This window comes from Protopterus annectens, chromosome 13.part0 (genome assembly GCF_019279795.1).
Source record: "Protopterus annectens isolate FY-2018-M chromosome 13.part0, PAN1.0, whole genome shotgun sequence".
Lineage (NCBI taxonomy): Eukaryota > Metazoa > Chordata > Ceratodontiformes > Protopteridae > Protopterus > Protopterus annectens.
This window is the reverse complement of record NC_056747.1, coordinates 1,022,728,102-1,022,754,237: the sequence shown is the minus strand read 5'-3', so window position 1 is coordinate 1,022,754,237 and position 26,136 is coordinate 1,022,728,102. Positions and strand designations below refer to the sequence as shown.

Genomic DNA, 26,136 nt, shown 5'->3' with positions numbered 1-26,136 from the left:
TGAACCCATACCTCTTAGGATGTTTAGTATGCTGAACCCATATCTCTTAGGATGGTTAGGATGCTGAACCCATGCCTCTTAGGATGGTTAGCATGCTGAACCCATACCACTTGGGATGGTTAGTGTGCCAAACCCATACCTCTTAGGATGGTTAGTATGCTGAACCCATACCTCTTAGGATGGTTAGTATGCTGAACTATACCTCTTAGAGGATGGTTAGTGTGCCAAACCTATATCTCTTAGGATGGTTAGTATGCTGAACCCATACTTCTTAGGATGGTTTGTGTACCAAACCCATACCTCTTAGGATGGTTAGTATGCTGAACCCATACCTCTTAGGATGGCTAGTATGCTGAACCCATACCTCTTAGGATGGTTAGTATGTGGAACCCATACCTCTTAGGATGGTTAGTATGCTGAACCCATACCTCTTAGGATGGTTAGTATCCTGAATCCAAATGAAAAAAGCCAGCAAGTGTGGATGGTATAAACTCCCAAAAGTTTATTGGAACCTAGGGGTGGAATCCCCTGGATAACACATCAAAAATATCCAAACCGGTTTCGGCTTAACAGAGCCTTCTTCAGTGGATGACAAACAGTCAAAAAATGCTCACAACCCAGTATATATGTATCTATATATATATAACTAGGTGAATGACATCAGAACCAATAATGATGTCATTCACCTAGTTATATATATATAGATACATATATACTGGGTTGTGAGCATTTTTTGACTGTTTGTCATCCACTGAAGAAGGCTCTGTTAAGCCGAAACCGGTTTGGATATCTTTGATGTGTTATCCAGGGGATTCCACCCCTAGGTTCCAATAAACATTTGGGATTTTATACCATCCACACTTGCTGGCTTTTTTCATTTGGATTTTGGTGTTTCTGGCCGTGCAAGGGTCTCACGTGCATCTGTGTTTGGACTAGTATCCTGAACCCATACTTCTTAGGCTGGTTAGTGTGCCAAACCCATACCTCTTAGGATGGTTAGTATACCAAACCCATACCTCTTAGGATGGTTAGTGTGCCAAACCCATACCTCTTAGGATGGTTAGTATGCTGAACCCATACCTCTTAGGATGGTTAGTATGCTGAACCCATACTTCTTAGGATGGTTAGTGTGCCAAACCCATACCTCTTAGGATGGTTAGAATGCTGAACCCATACCTCTTAGGATGGTTAGCATGCTGAACCCATACCACTTGGGATGATTAGTGTGCCAAACCCATACCTCTTAGGATGGTTAGTATGCTGAACCCATACCCCTTAAGATGGCTAGTATGCTGAACCCATACCCCTTAGTATGGTTTAGTATGCTGAACCCATACCTCTTAGGATGTTTAGTATGCTGAACCCATACCTCTTAGGATGGTTAGAATGCTGAACCCATACCTCTTAGGATGGTTAGCATGCTGAACCCATACCACTTGGGATGGTTAGTGTGCCAAACCCATACCTCTTAGGATGGTTAGTATGCTGAACCCATACCTCTTAGGATGGTTAGTATGCTGAACTATACCTCTTAGAGGATGGTTAGTGTGCCAAACCTATACCTCTTAGGATGGTTAGTATGCTGAACCCATACTTTTTAGGATGGTTTGTGTACCAAACCCATACCTCTTAGGATGGTTAGTATGCTGAACCCATACCTCTTAGGATGGCTAGTATGCTGAACCCATACCTCTTAGGATGGTTAGTATGTGGAACCCATACCTCTTAGGATGGTTAGTATGCTAAACCCATACCTCTTAGGATGGTTAGTATCCTGAATCCAAATGAAGAAAGCCAGCAAGTGTGAATGGTATAAAATCCCAAAAGTTTATTGGAACCTAGGGGTGGAATCCCCTGGATAACACATCAAAAATATCCAAACCGGTTTCGGCTTAACAGAGCCTTCTTCAGCGGATGACAAACAGTCAAAAAATGCTCACAACCCAGTATATATGTATCTATATATATATAACTAGGTGAATAACCTAGTTATATATATATATATATATAGATACATATATACTGGGTTGTGAGCATTTTTTGACTGTTTGTCATCCACTGAAGAAGGCTCTGTTAAGCCGAAACCGGTTTGGATATTTTTGATGTGTTATCCAGGGGATTCCACCCCTAGGTTCCAATAAACTATTGGGATTTTATACCACCGCACTTGCTGGCTTTTTTCATTTGGATTTTGGTGTTTCTGGCCGTGCAAGGGTCTCACGTGCATCTGTGTTTGGACTAGTATCCTGAACCCATACTTCTTAGGATGGTTAGTGTGCCAAACCCATACCTCTTAGGATGGTTAGTGTGCCAAACCCATACCACTTAGGATGGTTAGTATGCTGAACCCATACCTCTTAGGATGGTTAGTATGCTGAACCCATACCTCTTAGGATCATTAGTATGCTGAACCATACCTCTTAGAGAATGGTTAGTGTGCCAAACCCATACTGCTTAGGATGGTTAGTATGCTGAACCCATACCTCTTAGGATGGGTAGTATCCTGAACCCATACATCTTAGGATGGTTAGTGTGCCAAACCCATACCTCTTAGGATGGTTAGTTTGCCAAACCCATACCTCTTAGGATGGGTAGTATGCTGAACCCATACCTCTTAGGATGGTTAGTGTGCCAAACCCATACCTCTTAGGATGGTTAGTATGCCAAATCCATACCTCTTAGGATGGTTAGTGTGCCAAACCCATACCTCTTAGGATGGTTAGTATGCTGAACCCATACCTCTTCGGATGGTTAGTATGCTGAACCCATACCTCTTAGGATGGGTAGTATGCTGAACTCATACCTCTTAGGATGGTTAGTATGCTGAACTCATACCTCTTAGGATGGTTAGTATGCTGAACCATACCTCTTAGAGAATGGTTAGTGTGCCAAACCCATACCTCTTAGGATGGTTAGTATGCTGAACCCATACCTCTTAGGATGGTTAGTATGCTGAACCCATACCCCTTAGGATGGTTAGTATGCTGAACCCATACCTCTTAGAATGGTTAGTATGCTGAACCCATACCCCTTAGGATGGTTAGTATGCTGAACCCATACTTTTTAGGATGGTTTGTGTACCAAACCCATACCTCTTAGGATGGTTAGTATGTTGAACCCATACCTCTTAGGATGGTTAGTATGCCAAATCCATACCTCTTAGGATGGTTAGTGTGCCAAACCCATACCTCTTAGGATGGTTAGTATGCTGAACCCATACCTCTTAGGATGGTTAGTATGCTGAACCCATACCTCTTAGGATAGGTAGTATGCTGAACTCATACCTCTTAGGATGGTTAGTATGCTGAACTCATACCTCTTAGGATGGCTAGTATGCTGAACCATACCTCTTAGAGAATGGTTAGTGTGCCAAACCCATACCTCTTAGGATGGTTAGTATGCTGAACCCATACCTCTTAGGATGGTTAGTATGCTGAACCCATACCCCTTAGGATGGTTAGTATGCTGAACCCATACCTCTTAGAATGGTTAGTATGCTGAACCCATACCCCTTAGGATGGTTAGTATGCTGAACCCATACCTCTTAGAATGGTTAGTATGCTGAACCCATACCCCTTAGGATGGTTAGTGTGCTGAACCCATACCTCTTAGAATGGTTAGTATGCTGCACTTTTTCCAGTGGATTTGCCAGTAAATAGGTTTGTCTGATGTTGGACTTCAGTGAAGAAAACCAGCCAGTACAAAGTAAATACTCCTGAAACATTTCATTTCATAAGTTGATGTATAAGGTGCACACATACACATTTGAATTAATTGGTAATACACACATTCATTTCTAGGACTTCAACCTTCATTTAAATAGAGGAATTACTCAAAAAGTGTTAATTTTGTTCCAAAAGTAGTTATTTTTTGTTTAAACAAGAAACATCTTTATTAAATTATGACTTACGACATAGGCAATTGTACATTTATATTTAATCATGTATTATTTATTTATTTATCTAACATTTGTTTACCAGGAAATTCCAACTTGGAATGAGCCAATTTTCAATGGTTGCCTGGGGAGAAATACTCCAGATGCATGTCTTTATAATTGTCTTTGTTGTTGTGTCTTTCGGCTTTTCCTGGTTAGGGGTCGCCACAGCGGAACTCCGGTCCGCTAATGATTGGCAGTAGATTTGTACATGTCGAGTTGCCGGCCCTGACGCACAACCTTCAACGAAGGTACCCCCATTCACGCATGTCTCCACACAGAAGACGCTCTAGCTGAGAATCGAACAGGACAACGTCTTACTGTGAGGCGACAATGAAAAGCAAAAGTCCTAAATCTTCTAGATTTTGTTGCTTATTTGGGAGACATACATATATCCCCCATTGTTTCTTTGTGAATTGCTTATCCATTCTCTCTTCCCAATCATTTCTAACCTCCTCTGATTGATTTTTATAGTTATCATGCAATATTTTAAATGCTGTACTAATTATTCTTTTTTAACAGCAGCTTCTGTTCTATATTGTACTAAAAACTCTACCAGTGCTGTTTTTTCATTTAAGACTCCCCTGATTTCTTTCTCTTTGCCTATACTCTGATATCAATCCTTGATAGGGAAGTTAATCTGTAACTTGCAGTCTAAATTAATTCTTGGCATCTTCCCGTTCTATTTATTTTCCCTCTCTAGTTATTTGCTCCCAATACATTGGTTCCTTTGCCAGTTTTCTCCAATAAATTCCAGCTCACTCTTGTCTATTGTCTCTATCCCTAATTGTAGTCATCCCTATCGGCAGAATCTCCTTTCTCCATTCCCGTCTTGGCTTAGTTCTTAGAATACTTTCCGCTACTTTGTGAGTATAATATTCTGCATGATTATTGTTATTGTCCTTAAAGGTCTGCATCCAAAATCCCAGTCTCTCCTTGTTTCTTGAGCTTCCTCCCTGTTTCATCATCAGCCTTTTCCATTTTGAATTATAGTTTTCTGCTTGTGCTATATATAGGAACCTTAACTGTGTTGCTCTGACATACCCCCCCTTCAAATCGGGTAATCACAATCCGCCTTGGTCTACTGGGAGAATCAGCTTATCCCACTTGACTCTTGCCAACTTCCCCTCCCAGATAAAATCCTTCAGCTCTTTATTAATTGCTATCTACAACTTCTCCTCTGGTTGATAAAAATATGCCTGGCCTGTGTGCAAGGCTAAAGGGACTAAAAACATTTTAACTGTGTATTTCTTATTATCCATATCCATGTAACAGAGCTTCAATTTTCTCAGTTTTTGTATTATCTTTTGTTAGTCTCTTCCCACATATCCTTAGCTGCCCCACCAGAATCATTTTTAATCAGTACTCCTAAATACTTCATTTTATCATATCCCCATAAATATGGATATTGCTGAACCAGTTCATGTGTGGGTACATAATTTACCACTGCTGCATTTGTTTTAGCTTTATTAATTTTGTATCCCAAAAAGATTTGAAACTGTCTCAAAATGTTCCACAACACTGTAATGTCCTTTTCTAGTTTTGTCAGGTATAGAATAATATAATCTGTAAATAGAACCAGTTTTTTTCTTAACTACTATACCAATTATATCCCTGAATTTCTTAGTCCCTTATTTTCTTTGCCAATGGTTCTAAATATAATGCAAATAACAAAGGACACCCCTGCCTGATTCCTCTGCTTAAGCAGAAATTTTATCAAACAGGACCCCACCCATTTTAATTTTCACCTCCAATCCCTCATATATCCTCCTAATCAACCTTATAGTTTTATCAGTGCATGCAAATGCTTCCATTGCCCTGCTCATAAAGTCCCAGCTTATTCTGTCAAATGCTTTCTCTGCATCAAGACCTACCAACAACAGTTGTTTTTTCTTACATTCTGCTTCACTTCTGGATCATCAGTGTTCTGCTAATGTCAAATGTTTGCCTCCCCTCCACAAAACCACATTGATTCATATATATCAGTGTTGGCATCACTCTTGCCATTCTTTTAGCCATTATAGACATAAACACTTTATAATCATGGTTTAGTATTGAAATGGGCCTGTATGAAGCTGGATATGATGGGTCTTTACCGTCTTTAGGTATTACAGCCACCACTGCTTTCTTCCAGGATGTTGGTACTTCTCCTCCTCTTAAAATAATGTTAAACAAAATCTGTCAGATCTTTCAGTTTTTTTCCCTCCTAGCTTCCAGACTGGAATACCATCTGTTCCTGGGGACTTTCCTGTAGATTGGTTATACATAAGCATTTTTATCTCATCTCCTCATATCCTGCTAGTAATTGAGCCTCATCAACCTCTAACCTTAGCATATTTAATTATTCTGTAAATATTTCCATTCGTACCTTTCTTGATTTCCATATTTTTCTGCTTTTTACAGACTTTCATAGAATTTCTGAAATATTTCTAATACCTCTACAGAATTGCTTGTTACCTTCCTTGTTATCTAAGCTTGGCAACATCCCTTTCTTCTTTCTTTTGCCTGAGTTGATGTGCTAAACGTTTTTGTGCTCTATTGTTATCAAAAAAATAGTTGCTTAACAGCAATATTTCTAAACTGATGCATATTATCGAGATAATCCCTTATTTTCTGTTTAGCATTCTGCAGTTCCTCCTCTTCTTGTTCTTTGAAATTCCCCCTATTCTGAAATACTTTAAAATTTGTCAGTCCCTCTAAATAAGGCTCGTTACTTCTTAACCATATCTCCCTTTCTTTTATTTCCACCCTATTTTTAACCCCCATTTAAATTTAATCCCACTCTGTAGCTATAATTTCAGAAGACACTTCTATCTTCTCGTAAATAATTTCCACTACTCATCCCTTAAATTCTTCTCTTTTCAACAGACAGATGGGAAAGCATCAGTGTCTCATTTTTATTTCATTAGTCTGTGTTTTTATTTTAGTCATTATTGGCACATGATCTGAACTAGTTATTGGGTGTGTATCAAGACCCTCAATTAAATGCACATGTTCCTGTGAAATGTAAATTCTGTCTAGCCTAGCCCAGTTTTTGTATCTTGGGGAATAATATGTAAATTCATTCTGAACTCCTAGTTTTGGATTCACAACTTCCATTCCAAATATTTTCATAAATTTATTCAAAGGCCTACCCTCCTTTGTTGTACATTCCCTACTGGGCCCCCTGGACATCTTCACTGTTGCAAATCAAATTCCAGTCCCCACCTATCAGTAGTATTCCTTGCTGAAAGCTGATTATTTTTCCCAGAATTTTCTTAAGCTCCATTATAGCAGCTTTAGGTGGAATATAAATACATGTCAGTGTAATCTTTCCCCCTTGCCAGTAGCCCTTTAGTACTACACATCTAGCATTATTATCTATTTTGTCCTCTTTTATCACTATTAGGACTCCTCTTGCAATTAATATAAGGACTCCTCTTTTCCTTTGTTCCAGGTATTCCTCTGAATAACCATCCTGAAACCTTTCTTTATCAAATTCACACATTCAGTTCTTTCCAAATATGCCTCCTGTAGCATAGCTGTTTGCACTCTAGATTTTAATATAATTCACTACCCTTTCTTTTTTGTTTTTATCTGTGAGACCATTGCCATTTAAAGACATTACAGAAAGCATCATTGTATTAAAAAGTTATTATTCCCATTATTAAAAAGTTATTATTCCCACATTTTATTTTAACAGCTTTTTTGTTAAATGTCTAGTTCAAGCTTTTATGTTACATGCATACATTGTTGGGCAGGTTGAACTTTTATACAGTTGTTTCTTGTTAATTCCATTTGAGCCTATGTTACATCTTACAAAACTTTTTGTTTTATTAAAAGCTGTCAAAAAAAAAAACATAACCTCAATACCCCCCTAAAACCTATTAACGTAATACTAACACACAAAACTATAGACATCTTCGAATATTGAAGTTTTACCCTCCTAATAGGAACAAATGTTCCAAACTGACAGCCATACTCACATACTTGAGTTAACCTAAAATAAATGCAAAGACACATGGTGTAGCCTGAGTGTCTACTAAATGCTTTCTAGTTTTGTCTTATCTTTATAGCTCTCCCAGCTGGGAAGACACCTGAATGTTTTCAGAGAATAGTATCTGCTAGACAATTTCTCTTTTTTTTAAATGATTTCTCTTTCTCGGATTGTAGCCAATTTCTCTTTATCAGATTGTCTCCATGGAAACATGAAGACCAGATACAGAATCGCTACTAAGCATACATTTATTTGCTAGAAAAAAGCCTTATATTCAGTATTCTTTTTCATTTACTTGCTTTCTCTTAAAACATGTTAATAGATCATGCCAAGGGTCCTATCCAGTCACCCCCCATACAAGACTGAGAAAAAGCACATTAATATTTCTTTTGTCATGTTCTTTTAACCAGACTTTTTGTTTACATTGCATTGCCTACATTTCTCTAACTGAACAAGGAGAAAAGAGAGAAGAGGGGAGAAAGGAAAAAATAGAGAAAAAAAAACAGGAAAACCTCTTTACAACAGCATCCCCATTACACTTAAAAATAACTGAGAAAACTTTATAGCAAGCAAATAACCATGCATTATAAAAATAGTACTAATAAGACAGAATTTTGTTTTACTTACAGTTAACTTTGTCCCTCCTCTTCACCTCCCCTAAGTATTTTTCTGAACATAAATTACATGAAGTAGGGAATATGTTTTAGAGTCTCCTACAAGTCCAAAAAAGTCCAATATTTCCAGATTTTCTTATTCTGTCATATTTCACAAATATAATTATTGTTTTCTAATCCCACATTTGTCAATTTCCAAATTAATTGTTTTATTACTATTTATTTCCATCTCCCAAATTCTGTCTCTACTTCATTTCTCCCGTCTTTGCTTCATTTCCAGTGTACTCTTCGAGTCTTCTAGTCAACTATCTTGCTCCCTTCCTTCTGTCCAGCAATTTCTGTTGAAACATTGGAAAAAGGTTTCACTGGCACAGTTTTTCTGTGGTATTTATTACCAGAAGAACAAGAAGCAGGATCTCCTTCTGTTTTACAGATCACATTTTGTTGGAAAACTTTTGTTTCTCCTCCTTAGCATATACTTCATCAAAAAGTGATTTTGTCCCTCCAGGGAAGAATATTTTGAAGATAGTTCGGTACAGCAGTTTGAATCTCATGCCTGCTTCTCAACATTCCCTGAATACTGGAATAATTTTACTCCTCTTCTGTCTGGAGTACAATGAGTAATCATTCTCCACATACACTCTGCTGTCTCCTACTTTTAGTACTTCGTCCTTCTGCCACAGTTTTGTCAGAATCAACTCATTCTACTGGTAGGATTGCATCTTTACTATTAAAGATCTAGGTTGCTTTCACATAGCTAGGTTTGGAGCATACACACAATGTGATATGGAATACCAGTCCAGTTCCTTATTTGTGTTTTCATAAAATGAATACAGTCTGTTCCTTCCAGATTCTGTGGTACAGCTGGAAATCTCAGGTTTTTCCTACACGCTGTGTCCTCTAATTCTATTATTTTTTGAAACATCTCATCTTGAGCAGTCTCATATTCAGCCAGCCTTTTCTTCATTTTGACCTATGCTTTTTGGAGTATTATCACCTCATAGGAATATCTGTTTAAAGCTTCTTCCATTTTTCCAGCCTCTTGTTGTTTCAGTTGATATACTCCATCAGTGTTTTATTTTAACCAGGTCTGTGTGCAGTTGTTTTATACTTTCCTCAAGGTTATTGGAAGTCATGTCTGGAGTTTGCACTATTTTTTGCTGAACAGCTGCAGAGCTTTTCCAACTCAGTAATTTTTCCTCACTTTCTCTAGCTGATTTTCTTTCAGGTCTTTTGTATTTCTTTTTTCTGGCATCCAGGCAGTGCACTTACTAGCCAGTTACTGAAATTTACCCAGAAACACAAAAGTCTGCTGGCCTTCTCTGCTGAGTTTATATTTTCACATGGGAGAGCTAGACTTAAGCTGTTACTCAATGTGCAGCCATCTTGGAAGTCCTTGTTGTGGGAGTTATGGCACATGCTCAATGTGCAGTTGTTTTTCAAACAGCTTACTTATGTCACACATACAGTTACAATACTAATCAGCAAACCTGTATTTGGTGGCTCCCATTTTGAAGTAGCTGTATATCTTATAAATTTTGTTTCCTTGGGCATATCTCTCCATGCCAGAGAAGACCATGTAGAGATGGACCCCCCCTCACCAATCTGCATATTAATTATTGTAACACTAATCACTGCATCTTTAACAAATAACTTTTTTATGTGAAAGTTCAGATTCGGGCCAGTGAGCTTGATTAAATCAGTTTCATCAAGTCTGATCCTGAACAGTCAACTAGTTATATCCACTGAAATATGTGCAAGCTTTATGCAGTTCTGTAACAGTGCACCATGCTAATTATTACAGGGGTTACAACTGTGATTGCTTTGCTGCAGGAAGTGGTTCATGCCATACCTGAAGTTATAATTATGCACAGGTTGCAAAATGTGTAGTAGCGGTTGTATTACAAGTCCTTGAAGCAGTTTTACATTGGTTCTGGGCTTAACACTAGTAGTAAAATAATGACATTTTGTAGAGAGTTTTGCCACAGGTGAGTATAGCTAGGTGTTTGATATTATTAAGTTTGGAGTCAGACTCTTGTGGGATTTTGAGCACACTGTATCAGTCTTGCATCATAGGTGTTATCTTAAGTAACAGTGAGCTGCTGTGGAGGCCAAATTGCATAAGATCCATAGATAGCTAAAGGTCATATGTTTGGTTGTGAAATGCAAAACACAAAACATTTTTTTTTGGAAATTAAATTCATCATCTCTTCAGAAATTTGATTAATTATTTGAAATTAATTTTTGAAAGCTTTATATGCTTTATAACACACATCCTTTTTTTTCCTTTAATTTTTCAGCCAGATGATATTGGCCAGTCACCGATATCCTCCATGTCTGATGGAGATAAAGTTGACCTGGAAGCTTTCAGCGAGTTTACAAAAATTATTACCCCAGCTATCACCCGTGTGGTAGACTTTGCCAAAAAATTACCAATGTTTTCTGAGGTAAGCAGCTGTTGTTTTAAATGAACCAACAGAAACTGGAAGAACCTTCCTTTGGTGACCATATAATATGCTATGGGTTATAATGTTCTTACAGCAGATATTTTCCTAAAGCAACAATTTGTATTTTACACTGACATAACTGCCAGGATTTTTTTCTCTCCTGCTGCCTGTTGACTATTAGCCCCCCACCCTTACTTCTCTTTCAAAACTTCACAGGGGGCAAGAGCTGACCAAGAGGGATCATTTAGGCACGCATTAGGGTTTTTCCTTATTTTAGCCCTAATCCCATAGTGCATGCCAATAACATGCTTCATGGTTCAGCATGCAGTGGGCATCAGTGAGGATGTGACACTTACTTCTGCAACTGATGCAACAGCCTCAAGCCTACCCTTCTCCCCTAGGAGTCAGCACTCCTGTGTTGTTTCCAGTCTCCACTGGAGACTCTTTAATGGGACTTTGTGCCACAGTTACATGCTGCAGAACCCATCCCTGAAGATAGACAAGCCAGGAGTGCCATGTCAAACCTTCTTTCTACCTGCCAACTCCAGGAGGTACCTGAGCCGCTAATCCAACTTGGGTTGCCTGAGTCATTGTCAGGGCTGTAGCCCTGTATATCTGCAGTTCTCACCTCTCAGCTAGCATGTTGCTTTATTCTTTAATTAGCTGTGGATGTGACTCAGGTGACCCACAATTGAGTAGTAGCTTAGGTGTCTCCCAGGCATTGCACTTCCAGATATCTACAGCAACCCTAAAAGTATTCTACTAAAACAACACTCATTGCGACACATACAGCCACGTGTCATGGCATCAGAGCTTCTAAGCCTGTAAGGCAGGCCTTCATACAACACACTATTTTGGTCACAGGAGACTCCATTGTAAGACACACAGATGTCCCACTCACCAGGCTGAGTAAGGCAAATCACAGTCAGTCGCCTGTCGGGCCAGGATCTGCCAAAATGCACATACACTCAGTTCATTGAACCCCAAGTACAAGTATACTCAGTCATAGTCCATGTGGGTGCAAAAAATGTGAGACATACCTTCCTGGACTGTATGAAGAGAGACATGATGGAGCTGTCATACTATGGCCCCAGGCTGGTATGAACCTAGCAATGAAGAACATTCTACCTTCACCAAGGAAGAAGGTATGATGCCACAATATGACAGCAGATTATTGACTTTAATAATTGGTTTAGTTTATGGTGACACTCAGAGAGTACAATATTTGTCAGCATGGACCATGCTGCTTTGGTCAACAGCAGTCCTCACTAGGCTTTTGAACATTGACTGAAACGTTGTTCCCCATAGTGCCTTTTTTTTAGGTAATACTAACCTGACGAACCTTCCAATATAGCAAAACCAACCCCAAAAAATGTAAAGGTGTTAGTGCTCAATGCCAGGAGTCTAAACAAGAAGCTCCACTTCCTGAAAGCCCTCCTTACCCTGGAGGATTTAGATATCTGTGCAGTTACCTAGACATGGTTTAAACCCATGGAAAGCAGCCTGGCAGTGGAGGGCTATAATGCCTTCAACACATTAAGAGCAGCTACTATGTAGGTAGGGGCAAAAGGTGAAGTTGTCTCATTTTACATCAAAAATAAACACACCTGAAGGCTGTTCAAACAGTATGATGCACTTGAACCTCTCCATGTTCAAATTACCACAGTGCAATTCTCAACAAAAATACTCCCTTATCAATTCAAACAAGCAACTCAGAGGGCTAATAAAGTTTACCAAAGCCAAATATGAAGTAAAAATAGCCTCCCAGGCCAAGGACGATCACAAGATTTTCTTCAGCTATGTCCACAACCTCAAAGGTAGTACCCCAACAGTGTGCCAAAATAATTGCAAGTGGAGCCGCCTACACTGAGCCAGAAAATATAACAAATCTACTGACCGACAAATTTAGCTCAATTCCCCACCCCCTGTCACTCTTCATGAAATACCACTGAACGTAATTCCCCCAATCTTTTCTTGCTCAAAACCAGGGTAAAGCATATCCTTAAATGTGAACAAGTACCTTTTCATTCTTTATGCCTCCTTACCCTCCCTTCATACTTACTTCCTTACTGCTATCTAATTCTCTTTCCTGACTTTCTCTCTAAATATACCATAAGCCTGTTTTTCAATCACTTCATATTACAGTTCCTGTTTGTATTAGACTAGCTTACCTTTAATTTCTCAACAAACTGTCTAAAATTTCTCTAAATATTAAATAGGTTCATAGGTTAGTACTAGGCTAACTGCCCTTGCGAGCCATTTTAAGCCTAGACAATTATCCCTTGTCAGATTCAAACCTTGCACCTTGTGTTTGTAAAGCAAACACCTTAACCATTAGGCCACCCTCCCAATTGTCATATGCCTTGTAGATATTCTTAACCAATGTTTTTGTATTATGTCTAATTTGTTATAATTATTTAAACTGCAGACGTTTTTTTGTTTAATTTTTGAAAATTGTAAAATTCTTGTTCTTTCTATTAATTTGCAGCTTTTCTCCCCAGGCCACCTCTGAATGGGCTTCTACCCAATTGGACTTTCCCGGTAATCAAATGTCAATAAATAAACTATCACTAGAGAAGAAGTCCTCAATGTATTCTGCAATGACAAAGTCACTGCATTGATGGGCTCCAGTAATATGCCAGGATGCTGCCTAAATAGCATGAAACACGACCTATCAAGACCACTAGAATCATTATTTAACAGTAGCCTCTAGACAGGCTTTGTGTCAAGTGAATGTAGGACTGCAGCAGTCATTCTTTTGCACGTGGGCTGGCTTCCACAGACCCATAAGTCTGAATAGTCTCATATGCAAAGCCATAGAAAGAATTATCATGGAAATAATAAACAATGACATAGGAAATCTTCATACACTATGTCCATCCCAATTTGGTTTCATAAAGAGCAGGTCATACATACTGAACTGGGTAGACTTCCTTAATAAGGTCAGTAAAGCAATGGATGAGAGCAAAATGTTGCATACTACCTTCCTTAACCTAGCCAAGGCATTCGACACAATACTCCACCCACTCAGGCATTGTAGACAGACTCACAAAATTAGATAATAAACCCCAGTGTTACCCGCTGGATCACTAGGTGGCTTACAGATGGTACCCAATAAGTTAGGACAAGTGAGTACACTTCCACAAAGAGACCGGTCACTAGAGGAGTCCCTTGGGGCTCTGTGCTGGGTCTGCTCCTTTTTGGTATCTACTTCTCCAAAGTCAAGGCCAGAGTCAGGGGCCACTGGCCAACCAAGTTTGCAGACGACTGCAAACTAACTGCAAGGATATGGGGTCTAGGTTCAAGGATGCCATTGTTCCACTGTACTCGGCCTTCATCAGACCAGTCATTGATTTCAGTGCCCCCTTTGGTATGTACTTGACCAGGCACATGCAAGTACTGGAACATCTACAGAGGTTCCTCACAAAAACAATAAAGGGGAGTAAACAACATGTCCTGTGCAGATTGCTTCAAAAACATATCCCTGTACTCTGTCTCCTGCAGACTGCTGAAAGTTGAGCTGTACCTGCCCTGCAAGGCATCTTCGGATCATGCTCTTATGGACTTTTCACATCTGCAAATCGAATAGCATCAGATTTATCCAACTCAGAAACCTAAACCTCGTCTGCGACTGAAGTCGGACATGTTGGAAGGACAGGTGTCTGTTTTAGAGACTAACCTTTCTCTGGAACTGGCTTCCCATCCATGTGAAGCAGAGTTCTTCCCCAACATAATTCAAGAGTAACTTTGATCAATGGATGAGGAATAAAAAACTTACATCCTTAGCACAGAATTAGGCACTTCAGTGGACATCTGCAGCTTATCCTGGCTAGTACTGGAAATCAGCTGTTTTAAGCCCTCACTTTCATCTCAGTTACTAACAAATGACTGTGTGTGTGTGTGTGTGTGTGTGTGTGTGTGTGTGTGTGTGTGTGTGTGTGTGTGTATCCTTTCTGGATATCAGGGTTAGGTTCATTCAGCTGGTGTTGTGGGCTTTTTTCTTCTCGGACAGTGGACTACCTCTCACTGTCAGGACCATGGCAAGCAGTAATACATTGTATTCTGCCCAGCTGTTCTGCAGGAGTGAGCTATATATTTTTGTCAATGCTTATGCATGTGGAGCAGTGGAATACTAAAGAGGTAGGTTTTTTTAGGTGCTGCTTACTTGGCAGAGAATGATGTAATTTTCGCTGTCTGAGGGATGGGTCAAATTAGTAATAGAAGCATGTGTGTATGCATAGCAGCCCATTTGTGGGATGTATCTGAATATCATTTTACAATTGTGTTTCTAAGTCTTTATTTTGCAGTAGACATAATCCAACTACTCAGCTGTTTTGTTCTTAGGTGTGCAGTCGTACCTGCATAAATCTTTGCCATTTCATTGTTCTGTACTCCTCAGTTTGTATTTGAGAATGAAGTACCTTGGGTCAGGTATTGATCATGTACCTTAAGTCAAGTAATGATTTGCATATCAACTGCATACCTTTACTCCTGCATATATGCTGCTGTGTATTGTCATTCTTAACTTTCATACTGAGCTGGTCACTTTTTGAATTACACCAGCACTAAGGTATGTGGGTTAGATTGGGCATAAGCCCTGTGAAATGGCCCACAGTGATTATGAAGAGCATCCAAGCTGTCTTCTCCAGCACACTGATATACTCTTTCCCATGGAGGCTGAGAAATGTCAGCCTTCCGTAACTGGAACACGCCATCCTGTCCTTCATTATACATACTTAAGATGGAGACAAACTCAACAGGTTACAACTAAGAATATGTCTATCTGTGTATCATCTGGACATTCTTTTTAACTTGCTCCTAGGTGTTATAAGTTAGAGCTTTATGGTAAGGATATTATGCTGGCTACAGACTACGGACAAGGTTGTATTAATATCAGCCTTAGAATTAGTTTATGATTTATGCAATTTTATATATTTTCGAAGAGAGAGCTTATTGTAGGTGAAATGAACACTATGATTTTCCTATATTAAGATCACTGCTGACATAACCAGTGTGGCAATGCAAGGTAGGAGGGAATAATCAAACACTCTTCTAATGCAAATTGTTTTTCTTTTGTTTTCATACTTGTTGATGTGAATCTGAGTGATTTTTTTTTCTTTTTGTTGTCATATTTTATGCATTCAACTCTTTTATAGCTAGTCTCCTGAGTAAATGGAATGGGGAATAAGAATTTTGATCTGAGCTATTTTAAGATACACAAAAGCGACCCTTCATATCCCTCCCTATTTTATTTATTCCTTTTTTTCTACTATTTTATCAATTGAATGTGGAATTGCAAACTGGAGGAACTACGATGACTGATATTTTCCTATTAAAAAGACTTTAATATGCACCTTACTTAAATACTTTCTTTGCTAAATGTAGGAAAAATCAATAGCAGTTCTTGTTCTGTGTTGAAATGAAAGAAATATTAAGCATTTGCCAGTGCTGAGTGGTAACTTGCATTACTGATTTATAACAATTACAAGTAGGATACCTGAAGTAAAATGAAAATGTAATTGTGTGTGTGTCTGTGTGTGGTGCAGAAGGTCCAGAATGTGTGTGCATGTGTGTGTGTGTGAGTGTGTGTGTGTGTGTGTGTGTGTGTGTGTGTGTGTGTGTGTGTGTGTGTGCACGTGTGAGCGTGTGTGGTGCAGAAGGTACAGAATGTGTGTGCATGTGTGTGTGTGTGTGTGTGTGTGTGTGTGTGTGTGTGTGTGTGTGTGTGTGTGCACACACGTGTGAGCGTGTGTGGTGCAGAAGGTACAGAATGTGTGTGCATGTGTGTGTGTGTGTGTGTGTGTGTGTGTGTGTGTGTGTGTGTGTGTGTGTGTGTGTGTGTGTGCACGCACGTGTGAGCGTGTGTGGTGCAGAAGGTACAGAGTGTGTGTGTGTGTGTGTGTGTGTGTGTGTGTGTGTGTGTGTGTGTGTGTGTGTGTGTCTGTGTCTGTGTGTGGTGCAGAAGGTGCAGAATGTGTGTGTGTGTGTGTGTGTGTGTGTGTGTGTGTGTGTGTGTACGCACGTGTGAGCGTGTGTGGTGCAGAAGGTACAGAATGTGTGTGTGTGTGTGTGTGTGTGTGTGTGTGTGTGTGTGTGTGTGTGTGTGTGTCTGTGTGTGTGTGTGTGTGTGTGTGTGTGTGTGTGTGTGTGTGTGTGTGTGTGTGTGTGTGTGTGTGTTTGTGTGTGTGTGTGTGCACGCGCGTGTGAGCGTGTGTGGTGCAGAAGGTACAAAATGTGTGGGGGGGTGCGGAAGGTGCAGAATATATGTGCGCACGTGTGTGGGGGGTGCAGAAGGTGCTGAAGTGCTGTAAAAGTCCTTTGCCAAGATGTATATCAGATAGGGTGATAATCTGCTTTGGTACCTAGAACAGCAAAACTTTTCTTCTTGATTAAGAAAGAAAAAAGTTAACCAGCAGCATTATTTTGCGCTGGGTTTCGTACCTCATCACATAGGTAGGTACAAGTGCTAACTGCTTTGGTTACAAAGCATATGGCATGAGAAGGATTCTACACACTTTGCATAACTGTGACATGTCAAAAATACAAACAGGGAGGTAAGAAAATGGAGGCAGAGATGCATTTACCCTGCTAAAATGGGGACAGAAGCTTGTGTAGGTGTTATAAGATGCAGTGCACTGATATTTGGGATTGATCAGTAGGCTGCCATTGTATTTTGGTGCCAAAAATGTAGCAGATTTTACATCAGAATAGTTGGTAACTGTACACTGATGTCAAAAGATCCTCACTGAGATATACTTTAGTATTCCCAAGCAACAGAAGTTATAAAAATTCAGAATCTGAATTACTTCAGTGCGATTTTCGAAGTAAAAAAAAATAAATATTTTACATTTTGTAAATAACAATGTTTTCGTGCCTCCTTCCTGTAATAACTTCATCTCCTAGTTTTATATTAACTGAATATATTCTGCACGTTTTGTAGCAATCACTGACGAAACTTGAACTGCTCTTCCTTTTACCAGCATCAAAATCAGAGTCTAACTTTAAACTTTATAGTCATTTCTTGTGCATACAGCATAATGTCTATTTTCTGAGTATGAAATTTTACATTTTTTGAGGTGGAAGCTATTCTCCACAGTTCCCATGTATTAACTGTCTTTAGCCTGTAAGCAGCCAACATTATAGATAAAGAAAAATAAATAAAATGTAATGATTTTATGACAACTTTTGAATTCCGGAGTGCTAGGTACAACACATGAGGAATTCTGGGAAAACTAGTATGAAGTTCCCACCCAGACTTTTATATGTGGCCTGGCAGTGAGTGGAAATTGAGGCCTTAACATGAAGTCATACTGAATGTAGAAATATCACAATCACCACCTGTGCATTTTTGAGTAGTCATGTGTCCATGGCAGTGTATACATATTAACCTATGGATCCAATACTGGATACAAAACATACAGTTGTAGTAGGTATACACTCAAAGTGGTCAGATATTATCTCTATGGAGGCCATAATGTTTGAAAATACAATACATGTTAAGAACAGTAGTTACAAGAAATGTGATATTTTGCTACACTTTTAGCCAAAATTGTCAGCATTCTAGGTTAAGATCATTCAAGACATTCTTGATACAGTGGAGTTAAACAATGTCCACTTCTGACTACCCAGCCATAAGTGGGTACGTTTTTGCAGCTGATATAGAAAATTATACAAGCCCCTGAGCAAAACACATGCTATAGAAAATAATTTTGTATTTGCTTGTCAAAATGCAGTTCATGCAACCACCTAAACTATCCTAACAGTGCTATTCTTAATGTAATTCATGCAACCACCTAAACTATAGTAACGATACTATTGTTAGTGCAGTTCGTGCAACCACCTAAACTATCCTGACAATGCTATTCTTCATGCAGTTCATGCAGCCACCTAAACTATCCTAACAATGCTATTCTTAATGCAGTTCATGCAACCACCTAAACTATCCTAACAGTGCTATTCTTAATGCAGTTCATGCAACCACCTAAACTATCCTAACAATGCTAGTCTTAATGCAGTTCATGCAACCACCTAAACTATCCTAACAGTGCTATTCTTAATGCAGTTCATGCAACCACCTAAACAGTCCTAACAATGCTGTTCTTAATGCAGTTCATACAACCTCCTAAACTAGCCAAACAATGCTGTTCTTAATGCAGTTCATGCAACCACCTAAACTATCCAAACAATGCTATTCTTAATGCAGTTCATGCAACCACCTAAACTATCCTAACAATGCTATTCTTATTGCAGTTCATGCAACCACCTAAACTATCCTAACAGTGCTATTCTTAATGCAGTTCATGCAACCACCTAAACTATCCTAACAATGCTATTCTTAATGCAGTTCATGCAACCACCTAAACTATCCTAACAATGCTATTCTTAAAGAGGAAAGTATTTTCCAGGGTTGGTTAATAAAACCATATGTGTACAGTCCAGGGCAAACTCCATGAATGCAAGTCCAGATAGTTCAGCAAGTGATTACCACAAACTATAAAAGTTGTCCTCACTGTTGCAAAAAGTTTCAATGTTAGAAGTATACTTTGGAAACTGCATGTGATATGTGCAATGCACATGCGGACAGTTAAAAGAGTACCAAAGCCATACAGACCAAAATGTGACACCTGACAAATGAGCTGTTAAAATTTGTCTGATGTGCATGTGATTGTCTCACAGAAGTGGTCAGTACTGCCACCACCTTAACCCAGGAGCTATGTATGACTGTCCCAGTAACTGTAGAGGGATTGATGACCACACTTAGAAACAAGGCCGAAGAATATCTCTGGACTTTGTATAATGTTTATTCAGCTATTTATACTTAAGGCAAATGCGCAATAGCCTTGCTTTTTTGCTATGTAGTTGCTGCTACCTGCCATTCTGTGTTGCAAGTCACAGTAGAACTCCCGAAGAACTGGCTCTTGCATCTCGTACACTACACTGACACACTGACATTAATGTTTTCTTTGTGGTTATGCAGCCACCCTGAAGTGGAAGTAAGGCCAGAACTGTAGCAGAATTCCAGACTGCGGAGCAAGCATAAGAGGGATGGGAGAAATTAAACTGCTGGTTAAGTGGGCTTTGTACTATGTTCACTAGGTAGGGAAACAGACAGTGTGAGCAAGTTGGCCCTTATCGCTTGTCAAATTCTATTTCTGTAGAGCAGTTACAACAGCTGTATTATCGGGAAGTTGCTTGTCATCAGCTCAGAAGTCATGTCACAGTGAGAAACTTCAGCCAATGCAGAAAATCTGAGAAGGCAAAGCCCAAACCAGTTTACTGCATTTATGATCCATAAGCTCCCATCTTTGGCTTTTTCAGAGTTTATTGCGAAGGCAAAGGAAATATAACAATTTTACTGAATAAGCACCATTTTAATGCATTACTGGGAAGGCTGTGACCCATCCTATAATGAAATAAGTGAATAGTTTCATGTTTCATAAAAAGCATTGCCAACAAAACTCTTCAGAACAATAGATTTGTCTAAGGAAAGAGCTTCTTTTGTTTTGGAATTACAGCTTACAGCTTTTATCGTGGTTCAGAGGTATGCTGTTACCCCACCACTACCAATAACAAGCACCGAAAAGAGCTGTGATAAAGGCAACCAAGACCTTCAAAGTCTCAGTGACAGATAACCCAGTGGTTTCATTTTGTCAAAAGTAAAAGAAGAATTTTTTGTTAGAAGTGCCATTTTGTTCCATTCAGCGGTATACTTGTATCTCACATTTTTGGAATGTTTTACTGTAGCCATTTTTTAAAACTGGAGAAGCCCCTAATCAGGTTGAATCATGCTGTCCCTTATCCATGGCTTGATGTTCGTAATTAACTAAGAAACAAAGATACTGAAAAGTTACATTGCCGTGATTACTCAGCCTTTATTAGGTGGGCTTTATCGACAGAATTAGCAAGAAAAAGACTTTGAGAATCTCTAATTTTATTTTTACCCTTTCCCTTTTGGTAGCAGTTATTAGCTTTGCTCTGTCTAAGACAGTCATCATTTTTTTCTGCTTAGCTCTATCCCCAGTTGTTTCCTTTTCATCATAGTTCATCACTGTAACTGCTAACCTTGCCTGTTTTTCAATTTAAGTGAGTCAGTTAACCTTATTTGAGAAATTCACATTAGAGGAAATCCATTATGATTAAACTCATATATCCCACAGCTGGGAATGAATACTTAATAATTTGGGAATTCCACCCTCTCTCCTGCACAATTTGATTCTTTGAATTTTGAACCCATCACAGAAGTGATTCTTTATTACTAGAACAGGCTGCAGTTTACCAACAGTTATGGGAGCACGTATTACTGATTAAAATAATGCCAAGGATTTATGTAAGTAATAATGCCCAACAGGGTTTGTGTTAATGTGTAATTAATGCCCTCCAAGGGGGGTTATGAGACCTGATGCTGCAGGCATAAATGTCATTGTAGTCAGCAGAGGCAGGCAAACCCATCAGTAAAAACACTTTAATAAAATTTGTAGAAACAAAACATATTTAAAAATGGTTAAGCACTTTCGCCCATCCATCATTTTTATTGATGGGTTTGCCTGCCTCTGCTGACTACAGTGACATTTATGGCTCTTCCCACATATCCTTATCCGCCACACTGGAACCCTTTTTAATCAGTACACCTAAATACTTCATTTTATCCTATCCCCATAAATATGGATATTGCTGAACCATTTCATGTGTGGGTACATAATTTACAGCTCTTGCCTTTGTTTTAGCCTCGTTGATTTTGTATCCCAAAAAGATTTGAAATTGTCTCAGAATGTTCTACAACACTGTGATGTATTTTTTTCTGGGTTTGTCAGGTATAAAACAACATCATCTGCATATAGAGACAGCTTTTGTTGACTACCATACCAATTACATCCTTGAATTTCAGAGTCCCTTATTTCCTTTGCCAGTGGTTCTAAACATAATGCAAATAAAAAAAGGGGAAAGAGGACACCCTTGCCTGGTTCCTCTGCTCAAGCATAAATTATCAGAGAGGATCCCACCTACTTTAATTTCCACCTCTGATCCCTCATATATCATCCTAATCAACCTTATAATTTTATCAGGAAATGCAAATGCTTCCATTTCCCTGCTCATAAAGTCCCAGCTTATTCTGTCAAATGCTTTCTCTGCATCAAGACCTACCATCAGCAATGGTATTTTCTTACATTCTGCTTCCCTCTGGATCGTCAGTGCTCTGTAAATGTTTGTCTCCCCTCCACAAAACCACATTGATCCATGTCTATAAATTTTGGCATCACTTTTGCCATTCTTTTAGCCGTTATAAACATAAACACTTTTTAGTCATGATTTAGTATTGAAATGGGCCAATATGAAGCCGCATCTGATGGATCTTTACCCTTTTTAGGTACTACAGCTACCACTGCTTTCTTCCAGGACATTGGTACTTCTCCTCTTAAAATGCTGTTAAACAAAACCTTCCGGATCTTTATCATTTTTCCCCCCTAGATTCCAGACTTCCACAGGAATGCTATCTATTCCTGAGGACTTTCCTACAGACTGGTTACACATCACCATTTTTATTTCATCTCCTCCTATCCTGTTAGTAATTGAGCCTCATTTAACTCTAACCTTGGCATATTTAATTCTTCCATAAACATTTCCATTTGTATCTTTTCTTGATTTCCTTATTTCTCTGCATTGTACAGACTTTCATAGAATTTCCAAAATATTTCTAATACCTCTAGAGGATCTCTTGTGACCTTCCTTGTTATAGGCTCCCTAAGCTTGGCAACAGCCTTTTCTACTTTCTATTGCCTGAGTCATTGTGCTGAAAGTTTTTGTGCTGTAGAGTTATTATCAAAAAACAGTTGCTTAACATCAATCTTTCTAAACTCATGCATAGTATCAAGGTAGTCCCTTATTTTCTGTTCAGCATTCTGCAGTTGTTCATCTTCTTGTTCTGTGAAATTTCCCATATTCTGCAATACTTTAAAATTTGTCAGTCCTCTAAATAATTCTTGTTACTCCTTAACCCTATCTCACTTTCATTTATTTCCACCCTATTTTTAAACTCCACTTTAATTTTATCCCACTCCCTAGCTATATTTTCAGTAGGCATTTCTGTCGTCTCTAATATCTCTTGAATAATTTCCACTATCCATTCCTTAAATTCCTTCTTTTCGACAGATAGGTGGGAAACCACCACTGTCTCATTTCTATGTCATTACCCCATGTTCTATTATTGGTGCATGATCTGAAATAGTTATTGAGTATGGATCAGGATCTTCAATTAAATGGACATGTTGGTTTGAAATGTAAATTCTGTCTAGCCTAGCCCAGTTTTTGTATCTTGGGGAATAATATGTAAATTCATTCCTAACTCCTAGTACTGAATTCACATCTTTCATGCCAAATATTTTCATAAATTTCTTCAGAATTCTACCCTCCCTTGTTATACCTTCCCTTCTGGCCCCCCCAGACACATCCTCACTGCTGCAAATCAAATTCCAGCTCTCACCTATAAGTAATATTCCTTGCTGAAAGCTAATTATTTCTCCCAGAATTTTCTTAAGCTTCATTATAGCAGTTTTAGGTGGAATATAAATACTGCCAATGTAATCCTTCCCCCTTACCAGTAGCCCCTTAGTACTACAAATCTACCATTATCATCATTTTTATTCTCTTCTATCACTATTGGGGCTCCTCTTGCAATTAATATAAGTACTCCTCTTTTCCTTTGTCCCAGGTATTCCACTGAATAACCATTCTGAAAACCTTTCTTTATCAAATTCACATGTTCAGTTAGTGTGTCTCCTGTAGCATAGCTATTTGCACTTTACATTTTTAATATAGTGCACTACTCTTTCTTTTTTGTATTTATCTGTGAGACCATTGACATTTAAAGACATTACAGAAAGCATCATGGTATTAAACCGTTATTTCCACTTTTTATGTTTAAGAGCTTTTTTGTTAAATGCCTAGTTCCAGCTTTTGTGTTACATGCATACACTGTTTGGCTGGTTAAACTTTTATACAGTTGTTTCTTGTCATATACATTTGAGCTTATGTCACATCTTACAAAACTTTTTGATTTCTTGAAAGCCCTCAAAAAAAAAACACATCCAATACTCCTTAAAATCTATTAACTTAATACCAACACACAAAACTATGTACATCTTCAAATATTGAAGTTTTACCCTCCTAATAGGAACAAATGCCCAAAATGACAGCAACACTGACAGACTTGAGTTAACCTAAATGCTAAGAAGCACAGTGCAGCCTGTGCCTCTACTATGTGCTTCTTTTTTTTCTTATATTTACAGCTCTTTCCAGCTGGGAAATTCCTGAATACTTTCAGAGAATATTATTTCCTAGCCAGTTTTTTTTTTCTAGCCAGTTTCTCCTTATCAGATTGTCTCCATGGAAACGTGTGGACCAGATAAAGAATTGCTACTAAGTATACATTTATTTGCTAGAAAGAAAAGCCTTAGAATATTCAATATTCTTTTTCATTTACTTGCTTTCTCTTAAAACTTGTTACTAGGTAAAGCTAAGGGGCTTAATCCAGTCATTCCCCCATACAAGAATGAGAAAAAGCACATCAGCCTTTCTTCTGCCATGCTCTCCCAACCAGACTTTTTTTTTTTACATTGCAGTGCCTTCATTTCTTAAACCTGACGGGAAAGAGAGAAGAAGGGAGAAAGAAAGAAAGACAAAAAAAAAAAAAACAGGAGCACCTGTCCCTATTACACTTAAAAACAACTGAGAAAACTTTACTTTATAGCATGCAAAGAAAACCATACACTATAAAAACAATACTGTTAAGAATACAATTTTGTAAATTTTTGTTTTACTTACAGCTAACTTTCTCTCCTCCTCTTCCCTCCCCTAAGTGTTTTTCTGAAAATGAATGACATGAAGCAGGGCATATACATTAGAGTCCCCCACAAGCCCAAAAAAGTCCAATATTTCCAGATTTTCTTGTTTTGTCATATTTCACGAATATAATTATTACTTTGTAATCCCACATTTGTCAATGTCTAAGTTACTGGTTTTATTCCTGTTCATCTCCATCTCCCAAATCAGGTCTGCCTCATTTCCAGTGTGCTCTCAGTTTTTCTAGTCAACTCTTGTGCTTCCTTCCTTCTCTACAACATTTTCTGTTGAAACATTGGAACAGGTTTCACTGGCAGAGTCCCTCTGTGGTCTTTATTACCAGAAAAACAAGAAGCAGAATCTCCTTCTGTTTCATAGCTCACATTTTGTTGGATGAAATTCTGTATTTCCTCCTTAGCATGTACTTCATCAAAAATATTTTGTCTCTCCAGGGAAGAATATTTTGAAGACAGCTGGGTACAGCAGTTTGAATCCCATTCCTGCTTTTCCACATTCCTTGAATAGTAGAATGAGTTTACTCCTCTTCTGCCTGGTGTACGAGTAATCATTCTCCACAAACACTCTGCTGTCTCCCACTTCTAGTACTTTGTATTTCTGCCACAGTTTTGTCAGAATCAGGATTGCGTCTTTACTATTAAAGGCCTAGGTTGCTTTCTCATTGCCAGGTTTGGAGCATGGACATGATATGCCCTTTCAATTAACAACTCATGCTGTGGAATACCAGCCCATTTGCTTATTTGTACTTTCATAAAATTAATACAGTCTATTCCTTCCAGCTTCTTTGGTACAGCTTAAAATCTCAGCTTTTCCCTACATGCTCTATCCTGTAATTCTGTTTTTTTGGAAACATCTCTTCTTGAGCAGTCTGAAACTCAGCTCACCTTTCTTCATTTAGACCTCTGATTTTTGCAGTTTTATCATCTCATCTGAATATCTGTTTAAGGCTTCTTCCATTTTTTTGCAGCCTTTTGTTGTTTGAGTTTGATATACTCCATCAGTGTTTCGTTTATTTTAACCAGGTCTGTGTGCAGTTGTCTTATAATTTCCTCTAGGTTACTGAAAGTCACATTTGCAGCTTGCACTGCTTTTTGATGAACAGCTGCAGAACTTTTCCCAGTCAGTGCTTTTCCTCACCTTTTTAGCTGATTTTCTTTCAAGCCCTCTGTATTTCTTTTTTCCTGGCTTTCAGGCATTGCACTTGCACTTACTAGTGAAATTTACCCAGAAACACAAAAGTCCACTGGCCATCTCTGCTGAGTTTCTGTTTTCACACTGGGAAAGCTAGAATTGAGCTGTTACTCAATATGC

General features: G+C 38.6%; 1 protein-coding gene across 4 annotated transcripts in view; it reads left to right on the top strand.

Moving 5' to 3' along the window:
• Positions 1 to 26,136, top strand: part of THRA (thyroid hormone receptor alpha) — a 1,750,892-nt gene that overhangs the window by 1,701,580 nt on the left and 23,176 nt on the right. For 3 of the 4 annotated variants that reach the window (XM_044055030.1, XM_044055029.1, XM_044055031.1), the window contains one exon: positions 10,825 to 10,971. The exons of the other annotated variant lie outside the window; for it this stretch is intronic. In XM_044055030.1, the coding sequence (XP_043910965.1) occupies positions 10,825 to 10,971 (147 nt within the window). The remainder of the gene's footprint in view (positions 1 to 10,824; positions 10,972 to 26,136) is intronic. 4 annotated transcript variants of the gene reach the window in all.